General features: G+C 45.7%; 1 protein-coding gene across 1 annotated transcript in view; it reads left to right on the top strand.

Moving 5' to 3' along the window:
- The first annotated feature begins 2034 nt into the window (after positions 1-2034).
- corin (corin, serine peptidase) overlaps positions 2035-15000 on the top strand; it is a 58341-nt gene continuing 45375 nt past the window's right edge. Inside the window, 1 exon segment of the mRNA XM_084042873.1 lies at positions 2035-2124. Coding sequence (XP_083898999.1) covers positions 2050-2124 — 75 coding nt within the window. The 5' untranslated portion in view covers positions 2035-2049.

Below are 15000 nucleotides of genomic sequence, written 5' to 3'. Positions count from 1 at the left end.
GTTCACAGTACTCAGGGTCAGGGCCGTGCTTAGGGATCAGGAGGCCCGAGGCAAACCCCAGTATGAGGCCCCACAGTCGGGCCCTGACTGTTTGGGGGCCTCGGATGGAATGGAAAGCTGTTTGTTTATAATTTTATAAATACATTTAAAAAATAATAGTTTAACACATTGATTGCCTAGATCGCATATATGCATTCTTTCATTTTTGGGGGGAAATCCCACCAGAGGCGCCCTAACACAGCTTTGGAATGATCGATCGTCTCTCAGAGAAGAAAAATGTGGACGTGACGTCATTCCAAAAAACGTCACTTCCATCCGCCCCAATGATGGGATTTTCAGAAAAACGGCTGTGACTCAGTTTCTTTTTTTCCATTGAAAACCACCCGTTTTCAGCGGACCAAAGCTCCAAAATGGCGGAAACTTGTCGTTTCCATGGATACACAGATCCTTCCGTCTACTCACAGGAAACTTTTTCTGTGTGTTTTTTTTACACAATGTCGGTTCCACAGCGTTAAAAATATCATTGGATTGAAGTAATGATACGCCGGCACGGGAATAGAAAACTATGTTTAATATCTTGGCAATCAATGTGTTAAAAGGCGGTCCGCCAAAGCTTGCCTTCATAAGCACGGCCCTGACAGTACTGACAGTAGGCTCTGTCACATGATCACATCTCTCATAGTGATTGGTTAATGTGACCAAACAGAACGCTGAAGGAAGGTGAGAATGCTTTGGTCACAATTATTACATAATCACAGGGGTGAGAAGTAACTAAGTAGATGTACTCAAGTACAGGGATGTTTTTTTTTACTGTGTTTACCAACACAAACGGTGAAAACACCTCTTTTCCTTTGCTCTCTCTCTCTCTCTCTCTCTTTGCTCTGAGAACCCAGGGTGTGGAAATCAAGTGCTCCTTATGTCCCTGTGACTCACACACACACACACACACACACACACACACACACACACACACACATACACACACACACACTTACACTTACACACAGTGTGCGGTTGTGTCCTGGCGGTGTGTTGGTTTCACTTGGCTTAAGAGCCAGAGTACGCTGCCTTGTACACACACACACACACACACACACACACACACACACACACACACACACACACACACACACACACACGTGTGTGTTTATTTGCACTATGTTTGCCCACCACAGGGAATTTAACAGCACACCAAAACATGCATGTGCACTGGTTACCACACACACACACACACACACACACACACTCCCAGGTGGGCTGTCGTCCCAGCATGCAGTGCGGTTGTAATTACCCACTGTTTGATTGAGGCGACCTGATAGTGTGTGTGTGTGTGTGTGTGTGTGTGTGTGTGTGTGTGTTAATCTCATGTTGAGACTTGACGCACGTGGAGAAAATCTGACCAGTTCTTGGAACTCCGACGTGTTTGTGTAACTGAATATGTGCACGTGTGCACACGTGTGTCCACGCACGTGTGTGTGTGTGTGTGTGTGTGCAACAGAGACTGAATGTGAGTGAAATTGAAACAGAAAAGTGTTTGTGTGTGAGAGAGAGAGAGAGAGAGAGAGAGAGGGAGTGAGAGAAGGAGAGAGAGAGAGAGAGTGAGAGGCAGAGAGAAGGAGAGGGAGGAAGACAGACGGAGAGCAGGAGAGAGATTGATAAACGGCATTAGAGGGAAAGAAGGGAGACATGAAAAGAGGTAGAGAATAGAATGATAGCAGAGAGAGAGAATAGAGAAAGAGAGAGAAAAGAGAGAGAGAGATAGAGCGAGGGAGAGAGAGAGGTGGGGGCGTGATTTCAGTTTCTCCTCACAACACAAGACGCTTTCACAGTTTAGAAAGAGACACAGACAGATAGATAGGGAGACAGACAGACAGACAGACAGACAGACAGACAGACAGATAGATAGGGAGACAGACAGACAGGGACAGACAGGGACAGAGGGATAGACAGGGACAAACCGACAGACAGACAGGGACAGACAAACAGAGGGATAGACAGGCAAACAGAGATGTTGTGAGTTCTGGGGGACAGACAGACAGACAGACAGACATGTCAGAAGGACGGGTCACCACAGAGGACAGCACTGCAGAGACGTCATGGACCCATGTCAGCTTCAGTCCCCCGGTGAGTGAGACACGTTCATTCTGTCTGTCTGTCTGTCTGTCTGTCATCCTGTCACTTTACATTTATGTCTGGCTCTTCCTCTGTCCTGTCTCTCTGTCTCTGACAGTTAATGTCAAACCGTCTAAAAGCACCGTAACATCATGTCCATTCAGAACATGCACCAGAGTACTGATAATGGACTTAAAAGTAGGCTACTCATTATGCAGAATGTCCTGTTTCACAAGTTTTCAAATGTTTTAAAATGTATTAAAACAATCATTTGAAAATAGCAGATCTACAAGCTCACAATGCGTTGCATCGCGACGCATTGTGAGCTTGTAGATCAGCTATTTTCAAATGGCCGAAATGTTTACAGGGCTGAAGTGGTTAATGTATATGTTAATGATAATCAAAATCTGCAAAGTAACTAGTAACTAAAGATTTCAAATAATTGTAGCGGAGGAAAAGTACAATATTTGGATCTGAGATGTAGTGGAGTAGAAGTAAAAGTACTGAAAATTGTACTTAAGTACAGTACTTGAGTAAATGTACTTACTTTACTTTACCACACTGAAAAGCACACACGTTAGAAATTGATTTACAACTCTCTAGAACGTTGAGTTCAAAATGCCACTAATAGCCGATACTGTCCCAAAATAATACTAGTTATACATTGTAATATTAGAATATTTATCTGAACATTGATGGTTCAAATACCTTGGTTCTGATTGGCTGATAATAGTCCCATAAAGTGCTCTATAAACATAAACCTGGTCCACATCTTGTTTACTATATTCACCCTGATGTTTGATTGGATACTTGTGTTTGATTGATTGATTGAATTCTTTACTCGGCAAAAATTGCAAACGCCAAGTAAGTACAGTGAAAGACTTCAGCTTAAAAGATGTGTGTGTGTGGTGTGTGTGGTGTGTGTGCGTTTGTCTGTTTGTGTGTGTATGTCTGTGTGTGAGTGTGTGTGTGTGTGCGTGCGTATGCGTGTGTGCTCGTTTGTCTGTTTGTGTGTGTGTGTGTGTGTGTGTGTGTGTGTGTGTGTGTGCGCGTGCGTTTGTCTGTTTGTGTGTGTATGTCTGTGTTTGAGTGTGTCTGTGTGTGTGTGTGTGCGTGCGTGCGTTTGTCTGTTTGTGTGTGTATGTCTGTGTTTGTGTGTGTGTGTGTGTGTGTGCGTGCGTTTGTCTGTTTGTGTGTGTATGTCTGTGTGTGTGAATGTCTGTGTGTGTGTGTATGTCTGTGTGTGTGTGTGTGTGTGTCTGTGCGCGTGCATGCGTCAGTGAACAGCTAATATCGTACACAGCTGGACTGATTTGCTGTGAAACCGCACACAGTCCCTATAGGCAAAAGAAGAACCTCTGCCCCAAACATTGGCCTGATGGTGGCGCTATATAACAGCCCCCTTCACGTTTTGAACTCTTGAACTCTAGATCAAACCGTAGGTCGACCCCCCCCCCCCCCCCCCCCCGATTGCTTGGATCGTGACACAACTCCCCTTATTCATTTTATTCATAGTCGACTAAATTGACTTGCAGTTGATTTAGTCGACTAAAACGTGTTTTGGCGGGTCTTAATGCCGTTGTAAATAATGGCTGGTTTGTAGAGCGACCACAGAATAGACGATCTGCCTCTAGATGAGCTGCTGTTGGAGCGCGACTCGCGCACGACCAAGCATAACATGACCCGTCTTAGTTCTACTGGATCTCTTCTCCATTATAGTCTAGTTCAGCGGTCTTCAACGTTTTCAGCCCAAGGTCCCCCTAGCTGAGAGAAAGATGAAGCAGGGACCCCCTCCTCTATATGGTGTACAATTAATTGTGTGTCAGATTAAACTCGTTTTTTTTGTGTTCTTTTTTCCCTCTACACCTATACCTCTCTTTGCCAAAAATAGCCGATCTACAAGCTCACAACGCCTCGCGCTGCGAGGCGTTGTGAGCTTGTAGATCGGCTATTTTTGGCTGAAGTTCTCCTCAGAATAGGGATGCTAGGGTTCAAGTAAAAAATTAAAATCACATCACACAAAGATTTGGTAACTCTGAGGACCCCCTAGGGGTCCCGGACCCCCTGTTGAAGACCCCTGGTCTAGTTTTTATTTGTTGACAAGATTGTCAATATATGTAGTCATAGCTCTAGTCATCGTTTTTCTTTTAGATTTGTTTAGTTGTCGTCGTTGAACATTTGTCGTCATAGTGTTAGTCGACAAACTTCAGCTTCAAAACACAGTATTTACTAAATACACATTTTGTCCTGAACTCAAACACAAATCCCTACACGTTATCTTTGGCATCATGTGATCAAGATCATCAGATGTTGTCATATTCCATTCTGATTGGCTACGGTTTGCGTCAGGGCCGGATTAACCCTTCGTGGTGGAATTTCCCCCACGACATGAAATCGGTCAGATTTTTTATTATTATTATTATCAACGAGAGCACTTTGCATTCTGCACACAGATGATTTCACTGTCTGTTTCACAGACTCTGTTCTGTGTGGATAACCTGGCCTGGCGGAGATCTGCGCTGTGAGGAGCGCACCTTTCTAGTGTATTCATTTATTTATTTACTTTTAGGACCAAAGGAGCAACAAACAGACCATAACATAACAAACAGACCATAACATAACAAACAGACCATAACATAGCCCACTGTTTCAGTAACACCACGTTCGGGTCGCGGGCGCGAGTGTCGCTTCCGTACCCGCTCGCTGCAACTTGGCCACGCCCCTCTTCTGTGACGCCTATCGGTACATTAACTCGAACGGCGCTGAGCGGCTCTAGTGGCACGTCCGGCACGGTGACTAGCTCGCCTAGCGGCTTGCTCGGCGGTGCCTCTCGTTGGTTTTCTTCCTATTAAGAATAAAAAAGTGAGCTTGTAGATCTGCTATTTTTGAATACTCCAAAGTATATGGTTTTAAGTGGTTACACGGATATGCGTTCCTGGTTTAAATGGGTCAGAGTTGATAAAGCTTGTAGTTTGGAGGAATGCACATGTTGTGCTCTCTCTCTCTCTCTCTCTCATGCTGGCTCTCATGCTCTCTCTCTCACGCCGGCTCTAACAGCCTGTTATGTTGTATGATGATGTAAGAGGATGTTTTATGATGTAACAGGATTTGGTACAACTGGATGGAATGCTAATAATAATAATGGAATGTTGTCATCTATAACAGGAAGGGCTTATTGAACCAAACTTCAAATACAAGAAGCATGTAAAACCTCTCATATACAGTATGTAGGTCTACTGTTGAGAGAGAAAGAGAGAGAGAGAGATTTGTTTTTTATTCATAAGAATATTTTCTACACCCAGAGTTACTGCCGAAGTGTCCTTGAGCAAGACGCTGAACCCCTAATTGCTCCTGATGAGCAGGTTGGTGCCTTGCATGGACAGACAGACAGACAGACAGACAGACAGAGTGAGACACAGACAGACAGACAGACAGACAGACAGACAGACAGACAGAGTGAGACAGACAGACAGACAGACAGACAGAGACAGTCAGTCAGTCAGACAGACAGACAGACAGACAGACAGACAGACAGACAGACAGTCAGTCAGTCAGTCAGTCAGTCAGTCAGTCAGTCAGTCAGTCAGTCAGACAGACAGACAGACAGACAGACAGACAGACAGACAGACAGACAGACAGACAGACAGACAGACAGACAGACAGACAGACAGACAGACAGAGTGAGACAGAAGCAGACAGACAGACAGACAGATCTATATAAAGACTACTAGAGTAGGTGTGAACTTCTCTTCTTCCTCCTGGTTGATATGGTCTGTCAGATCTAAACCTCACATCTCCACAACTGTTGCTTTTCAGGACTTAAATACAAAAGCATCAAAAGCAGCAGATCTACAACGCGTTTTGAGCTTGTAGATCTGCTGCTTGTGATGCTGTAGTGTCATCAAGTAGGGCGTTAATTTATGGAAATAAACACACACATTTTTTTATGTGGTTTTAAGTCATAGTATTTAGAATACAACTCCATTTGATTGAATGTTTTTTATTAGGCATAAATGTAAAACGAGAGTTATGCATATAACTAAGGTTCTACGAATTCCGGATGACCGCCAGAGGCAGTGTTTTCAACACCTGGATATTCATCGCGCGCTCGCGCATAGGTCGAATATTAATACCAACAAAGTCACTCGTGACCTGTGTACGCGCACGTCACCTATATAGGTACGGTGGACACAGCGATCATCCTCTTGAAATCTTTTCGTCGAGAATGAGATTCCGAGTGACAGTCAACTCTGGCGGTCATCCGGAATTCGTAGAACCTTAGTTATATGCATAACTCTCGTTCTACTTCATTCCTTCTGACCGCCAGAGGCAGTGTTTTCAACACCTGGATGACTAATACCAACATAGTCACGAGGAATCTGCGCTTACCGAGGTCGGTTTGCAGATAGAATGAACAGACAACAACACAGCCGTCGCTGAGAGACGGCAAGGTTGACTATATATATATATATATATATACAGGAGCGGGCAAAAAACCCATGAAAGATGAAGCCCATTCGGCTGCATCTCCTGGCCTGCTCCAAGCCTGTATCACTGAGGGAGAGGCTCTGGCAACACCCGCGGTCAAGAAATGCCTTGGGGGAAACCTAGAGGTCCACTGAAGACGTACATTTGCCTGAACGCAGCAATGAAAGTCTCCATTAAGCCAAGGCACAGCTGTGCCCTTCATCACAGACAAATACAACCAAACTCCAGCCATCACAGCTATGTCTTGCCACAGAGCCCGGACGGGACACAATAGGCAGGTACTAGAATGCAGTTGCTCCATCCTTGGTTGAGGAGCAAACTAACAAATAAATAGGCTAGCTGACGTGAAAGGCAGAAAGCCTCTGAGGACGTAAGGAGGGGTCGGCCATATGGTAAACCCAGACCCATCGGAGTCCCACTTTAACAGTCTCTGGCAATGGCCAGGGCATGAAGCCCACCTACTCACTTCTGCCGATGAAGCAGTGAGGACAAAGAGCACTAACAGATGGTCATCTGAGAGAAGCCTGATGTACCGGCTGGGGACAAAGCTTCCAATACCACAGGCAAGCATCATGAAGGCACCCATGCAACCTGTGGGAGCCACACGTGGAGAGCATCTCAATGGTAGAGAGGCTGAACCCTTCATTTAACATCCTCCGCGGAAACCTAGAGCGGCATAAGCACAGAGCAACGCTCCAATCTATACAGTGGTCCCAACTAGAGCACAGTTTACACTCGCTGGCGTGCACGCCCTCGTATATCAAAGCGGCAGGGTGAGAAAACACCCTCAACGCTAACCCTTATTGTTTTATTTCTATTGTCGTCCAGCGACCAGCAGCAGCGGGGCGAGACACACCCCCAATGCTTGCGGTATATCAAAGCGGCCGGGCGAGAAACACCCTCAACGCTAATCCTTGTTCCTTTGGTACGATGTACGAAAATCCAGTAATGTTCGGACAATAGTTTTGAGTTTCAGTGGTCAATGATGCAGCCGAAGGTTAGGAGTGAGGATGCCACATGCACCTCCCCCCCAAACTGTGACAGGAGATCTTGTCTCCGTGGAGAGGCCAAGGCACTTCCTTGAGAAGCTGCAGTAGGCCAGAGCATCTTGCCCTAACGGACTGGTCTGTCCCGGAAGGGAGACCTACAGTCAACAACGCGTTATGCCCTCAAGGCTAACGGTACTACCGCTCTGCCATACCTATGCACGTGATCCGAACTTTTATCGGATCCAAGAGGCTTCCAGTGGGAAACATGTCCGCAGCCTGGACTGTACACCCAACAAGCGCCTTGCTATGAAATTTGCAAGATGAGGCAAGGCCCACGGAAGGAGCTTCCAAGCCTCCTGCAGAGACTGACTGGGTTAAGCGCCCCAGAAGACAGACTGTTGACCTATTGTGTTATTGAACACGGCATAAACATCCTGAGGGCCAGGTGCACTGCATGCAGGTCCAGTGCATCAACAACGCTGGCTGGAGGCCCTCACCATTCTGTTGCAGTCTTGGGGTTCGAGGCCCAAGCCACAAATATATATATGAGTAAATCAAGTAGATCAAGCAGAAACCTTCCAATTGAACTGAACTGCCTGTTCGCGGTGCACTATGCCGCAAGGCCTGTCGGGTAGCAGGCCCAAACGTCTGGCCTGGAATGACAGGCAGAGTGTGAAGTGTCTCACTGCCCCTCCATGGGAGTGGGGCCTGTTGGAATGGTCCACACTTTTCTTTTTTTTCCTTTTTTCACCTTTGTACATAGGTGAAATCCACCCGCTGTATTTATTTACCCATCCTAGAACTACTAAGAGCAGTGAGCAGCCATTCAACGGCGCTCAGGGGGCAATTAGGGGCTCAGATAGGGACACACATCGACCCATTGCTGGCCTGGCATCGACCCCGGGACATCCAGAGGCTCTGGCTCCCCATGCGGGCCACTAACCACTCAGTTATGGCCACCCCTTAGAAAAGCCACACGTGGCACTGACATTCTGCAAGTAGACTGTCTGCTGATTCTCTAATCCTGCAAGCAAACGCCTAGAGTGATAGGCGCTGTATAGGCGCTGTATAGGTGCTGTACAGGCGCTGTGTCTGCGCATCAACACTCGCATGCCGGAGGGCCAGGGCGAGGTAGTTAAGGGAATGTCCAATACATCCCATTCCAGCTGCTGTGGCATGGCTCTAGGTAGCAGACAAGAGACTAACACTGTGGCCATGAGCAACCGTCATCCAGCTCAACAGCTTCATCTAGTGACACCACCAGAGAAGCAATGTTTACAGTTTAGGCTTTTAGCAGGCGCACCTAATCCGGATCGACTTACAGTAAGGTAATGTAAGCAAGTAAGCAATGTTGGCATCAACCACTAGCCTTAGGTCTAGGCCCTATTGGGCTGTACTCCCCATGGCTGGCCAATCAGCCAAACATTCACAGCCATAGGACACAGTATGATAGTCAAGAAGTTGTGAAGCGAAACACTTCAATCGTCATATAGAATTATTTAAGACTATTGCACTACCAAGCACATAGTATTATCTGGATAGCAGCAGAGCGACATACACTCAAGCTATGATATCAAGTATTCACAGTATACTGCATATGTTGAATAGCAGTAGTAGTACCAGGTACACACAGTATTAGTGGGCAACAGCAGAAGAGCGAGATACACTCAGTGCTATTGATAACGTAGCCATAGCAAAAGAGCGAGAATCGTTCAAGCTACAGCGTCAAGTACCTATGTACTTGTTAATGTATTCCGTTGCCTTGGACCCCAGGAAGAATAGCTGCTGGCTGTCCCTTCGCCGCAGCTAATGGGGATCCATTGCCAATAAACAAAGCTTATTGATTATCAGTACACAGCGTACAATGTTACTAATATGTAACGTCGTCGTAGCAAGGAGCGAGAACCACTCAAGCCACAGTGTCATGTCATGTGTCAAATACACACAGTATGATAACCAAGTGATGGCAAAGCGAGACACACTTGAACCATACTAGTATTATAATTCCATTTTACTGCCAAGCACAAAACAGTATACTCCGAATAGCAGCAGCTATGATACGCACTCAAACTGTGAGGTTAAGCACACACAGTGGCAGTATTGGCATATCCCTGTTATATCACAGGCAAAATATGCTGCTTAAGTCAGTACTGAGCAGCGTTTACTACTTGACATGTGTTTTGGCGCTCAGTGGAGTTGGGACTTGTATGCACACACCTGTCCGGTAGTGTGTTATTCTCTGGACATAGCACCAAGTACATGTAGTAATAGGTACACAGTATATCGTCCAATAACGACCGAGTGAAGCACACTCTGGATGCTCTTTATTAGCTGCAGCAATCAAGCTAACAAGCACCCCATGTCTGGTAGATAGAATGTCTGTGTTAGAGTGAGAACCACTCTCAGCCAAAACATTCACAGAAGAGGGCCCATACAGTGGTGTAAAGTAACTAAGTACATGTACTCAGTACTGTAGTTAAGTACAATTTCGAGGTATTTGTACTTTAATGGAGTCCAGTTCTCCGCCACTGCGCCCATTAACGCTTTGGTCGTCCCTTCGAGGCGAAAGAACACCTCCTATGAGACACATTAACCAGTCAATCTGGCTCCACCGCCGTCATGTCGTCGAGGGGAGAGCACCTCCTATGAGACATTAATCAGGCAATCAGGTTCTGCCGCGGTCTCTCAAAGTGGGAGTCCAAGGCTGCAATAGACATAGCATTGTCCTCATGTTGATCAGCAACATCGACAGTATCATGGCCATAGTTCCCATCTCTGACCTGGAGTGGAGGCGCTGGGGCCACAGCATCGGTGCGGGGAGCACCAGGCTGCAGGTTGAGAAGAAGAGCCTTAACCTGAGCAAACTCAGAGGTCAATGTGTCCACTTTGCGGGACAACGGACTCCTCCTGACGTCTCCTCTTGACGCCTGAGGTCCTAGTACATGGACGCTGGCGCTTAGAAAGACCCCTTACAGGGCTCAAGACTGGCATTCCTGAGGGAGGCAGTGTGTATATCTGCCTGTCTCTCACATATCCTATGATTTGTGTGCATGGGGATCTCACCTTATCACAGTTGCTCTCTAACTTTTTTTTTTTTTTTTTTTCCCCAGCGACAAGCAGCAGTGGATGGGAAACACTCACAATGCTGACGCTACGTTGCGGTGGTCCGCACGTGGTTGTAAAGCGGCAGAATGGGATACACTCTCAACGCTAATACTTTACACTCCTTTCGTCCAGCGACAAGCAGTAGCCGAGTGGGAAACACTCACAATGCTGACGCCATGTTGCGGTGGTCCGCACGTGGTTGTAAAGCGGCAGAATGGGATACACTCTCAACGCTAATACTTTCCCCTTCTTTCGTCCAGCGACAAGCAGTAGCGGAATGGGAAACACTCCTAACGCTGACGCTATGTTGCGGTGGTCCGCACATGGTTCCTCAAAACGGCAGAATGGGATACACTCTCAGCGCTTTTACTCTCCATTTCTTTCGTCCAGCGACAAGCAATAGTTCAGCGAGACACACTCAATGCTTACGCTATTTGGCGGTGGGCCGCCCGCCATGGCTTCTCAAAGCGGCAGACGGAGATGCACATTCCATTATATATTTTCTCCTTTCAGAAAAAAATGTTATCCCTATAAACACAGCCAAATACCTGCACTCACCGTCGCCAATGTACAGCCATGGCTCCAAGCTATCCGTGTCAGGACAAACAACAACAGTGAAGCGGGCTGAAGCTCACGCTGCTATTGTTGTTAGCTTCAGTGCTAGCAAGCTAGCTCCATTCACCGCTGCAGGGCTGCTCCTACATGCGTCCTTTCTTTTCCTTTGCGGTTCTTTCTTTCCGATGCCCCTATGAACGGGGTAATCCAATGTATAAAGCAGACTACGCAGTCTCTGGAGGACGGACTAGTCCGTGGCCCCAACCGTGTTGGTTGCAAGACTCCACGCGCAGCTGCCGTTGATCGACCTACGCCTCTTGGAGGCGAAAAGATGAAAGAGAATGATCGCTGTGTCCACCGTACCTATATAGGTGACGTGCGCGTACACAGGTCACGAGTGACTTTGTTGGTATTAATATTCGACCTATGCGCGAGCGCGCGATGAATATCCAGGTGTTGAAAACACTGCCTCTGGCGGTCAGAAGGAATGAAGTAGAACAGCACAGGTACAGTCGTTAACACTTTCTCTAAAAGGTCCGTCCAAAAAAGTCCTTGCGGTCTTGTTTCCATTGAGGTCCTTGGTATTCAATTCATAGACATATATAGTGGCACCTAACAGTTCAAATATCAACACAAGAATACATGAATAATATCACAAACAAATATATGTACAAACAAAGAATACAGAGAAGAAAAGGTGAGTTTTACGTTTTAGTTTTAGTTAAAGTAAATAACTAGATGTACTGTTGATTGAGTCGACAAAAACTGTATTTTGGTGGGCCTTGATGATGCTGTTGAAAATAGCCGATCTACAAGCCGTCTACAAACTGACCGGTCATTATAGGAGACTCCACCGGTCATCACATTATTGTCTCAGGAAATGCGACAAAAACAAATAAATCTCCATGAATTCCAGGGTTCATGAGGTGTGTAATTGATAGAAAATGAGTATTTTTTTGGGTGAACTATTCCTTTAAGTGGTAAATACACATTAACATGAATCCAACATAATAATATAAAAGATAAACATGAATTGACTCAACACTGTTCATAGTGTCTGTCAGACAAGTCTATAAAGCTATCTATGAAATCTATGGAAAAGTTTCATCTGCAACACAATGTTATACAATATATAGTGGGGGGTCCCTGCTTCATTTCTCTCAGCTAGGGGGTCCCTGCTTCATCTGTCTCTCAGCTAGGGGGTCCTTGGGCTAAAAAACCTTGAAGACCCCTGCTTAAAGTTCCTCTAAATTAATGTGTGTTTGTTTTTTACACATGATCTTTTCATAATGTAATGTAATGATCTTTTCAATTAATAAGCTGGATTTGTGTTAATGTGTATTCTCAGACATTTTACCCCTGGCTTAAACCCTCAATACTTTTACTTCTGGCTCCGTACTTGCACCTACTCACCCCTCCCGAAATTAGCAGATCTGGTGCGTTGTGAGCTTGTAGATCAGTTATTCCCCCCCCCCCCCTGGAATATAGGTTTGAAGTTCCTATCACACAAGGATTCCCCCCCTGCCCCTGTAGTAACTCTGAGGAGCCACTAGGATTCCCTGTTTTACAGATTAGCAGGTTTAACTCAAAGTGTGTCAATGATCTTATCATTAAACAGAACAGTTACATTCATTATTATATTTTCCACTTTTTCTCACGTTATCAGAACCAGAATCAGTTTTATTGTCACTTCCACAATACACACTAGGGGAGCAACTCATGGTGCTTCACATTTAAAAACAATACACATTAAAGAGAGGCCAGGTCGTTAAAAAACATTAAAAAGTAGAGAGAGCAGACAACATTGGTAAAAAAAAAAAGAAGATAAGTGCAGATGCATTCAAAGTGTCACTATTCAAAAGTGCTATTCATCTCTCAAGATGTTGGTTTTGGGGGCAGTAGCCATATGGCGTGTGCGAGCATTCAGGGTTTTGATGGTTTTGGGGGAAGAAGCTGTTGGACGTCCTACTGGTGCTTCCCCCTAAATCACAGGTCTTCAACAGGGGGTCCGGGACCCCTAGGGGGTCCTCAGAGCTACTATAGGGGGTCCGCCAAATCTTTGTGTGATAGGATTTAGTTTTTTTTACATTAACCACTTGAACCCTAGAATTCCTTTTCTGAGGCGAACATTGAGCTTGTAGATCGGCTATTTTTGGGGGAAGAAAAGAGCAGCAAACGTTTATCTGAAACACAATGTTATACAATATAGAGGGGGTCCCTGCTTCATCTCTCTCTCAGCTAGGGGGTCCTTGGCCTGAAAACGTTGAAGACCCCCTGCCCTAAATCATTATTCTCATGGCCTTCAGATATGGGGGATTGAGGGACACCTGTGGTCTTCTCTGCTGCTCTCACTATCCTATAGGGACGTGCGGTCAGCAGCTGTACAGTTCACATAGCAGACAGTGATGCAGTAAGACAGGATGATAGGCTGAGAACAGACTGTAGGCAGTGAGACAGGATGATAGGCAGTAGGCAGTGAGACAGGATGATAGGCTGAGAACATACAGTAGGCAGTGAGACAGGATGATAGGCAGTAGGCAGTGAGACAGGATGATAGGCTGAGAACAGACAGTAGGCAGTGAGACAGGATGATAGGCAGTAGGCAGTGAGACAGGATGATAGGCTGAGAACATACAGTAGGCAGTGAGACAGGATGATAGGCTGTAGGCAGTAAGACAGGATGAATCAGCAGTGTTAGGAGAGTACAGTTAGACACATATAAATAAAGACAGATAAACAGACACAGGCTATTAGGATAAACTTATTTTCCCTCACGATTGCCTAAGTTCATATCAGTGGTTCTCAAACTTTTTTCATGTCAAGGACCCCCAAAATTATATGTATTTGGCCACAGACCCCCCATCTCAAAATAGTTTGTTCCAGGGACCCCCAGAAGCAAAGATTTGAGTTAAAATATATAAAATATATATTCAAAGTTTTGCACATTTGTTTGCGCTATGAGCTTGTAGATCTGCTATTTTTGAATAGCCAAAGTATAAAAGGTTAAAGTGGTTAAAATGATTGTGAAACTATATTAACACATGTAGCTGGGGACCCCCTGGAACCCCCCCCCCCCCATAAGGACCCCATTTTGAGAACCAATCAACTAGATGACTGAGGCAGATTTTCATGTTTCAATTCTTCTTTCTATTCCTTAAGAATGACTTAGACATTCATGCTCCTGTATGAGACTAACCATACATATACAGTATGGTATATCAACGTTTTCAGGCCAAGGACCCCCTAGCTGAGAGAGAGATGAAGCAGGGACCCCCTAGCTGAGAGAGAGATGAAGCAGGGACCCCCTAGCTGAGAGAGAGATGAAGCAGGGACCCCCTAGCTGAGAGAGAGATGAAGCAGGGACCCCTTAGCTGAGAGAGAGATGAAGCAGGGACCCCTTAGCTGAGAGAGAGATGAAGCAGGGACCCCCTAGCTGAGAGAGAGATGAAGCAGGGACCCCCTAGCTGAGAGAGAGATGAAGCAGGGACCCCTTAGCTGAGAGAGAGATGAAGCAGGGACCCCCCTCTATATTGTATAAAGTTTTGTTTCAGATTAAACTTTTTTGTTTACTTGGCCTGCTCTTTTTTCCCCTCTACACCTATACCTCTTTGCCAAACATACCCGATCTACAAGCTCAAAATAGCAGATCTACAAGCTCACAACGCCTCGCAGCGCGAGGCGTTGTGAGCTTGTAGATCTGCTATTTTTGGCTAAAGTTTTCCTCAGAAAAAGGGATGCTAGGGTTCAAGTG

The sequence above is a fragment of the Gymnoscopelus microlampas genome, assembly GCF_963454915.1.
Source record: "Gymnoscopelus microlampas genome assembly, chromosome: 19".
NCBI classification, from domain to species: Eukaryota; Metazoa; Chordata; class Actinopteri; order Myctophiformes; family Myctophidae; genus Gymnoscopelus; species Gymnoscopelus microlampas.
This window is presented reverse-complemented; position numbering and strand designations above follow the sequence as displayed.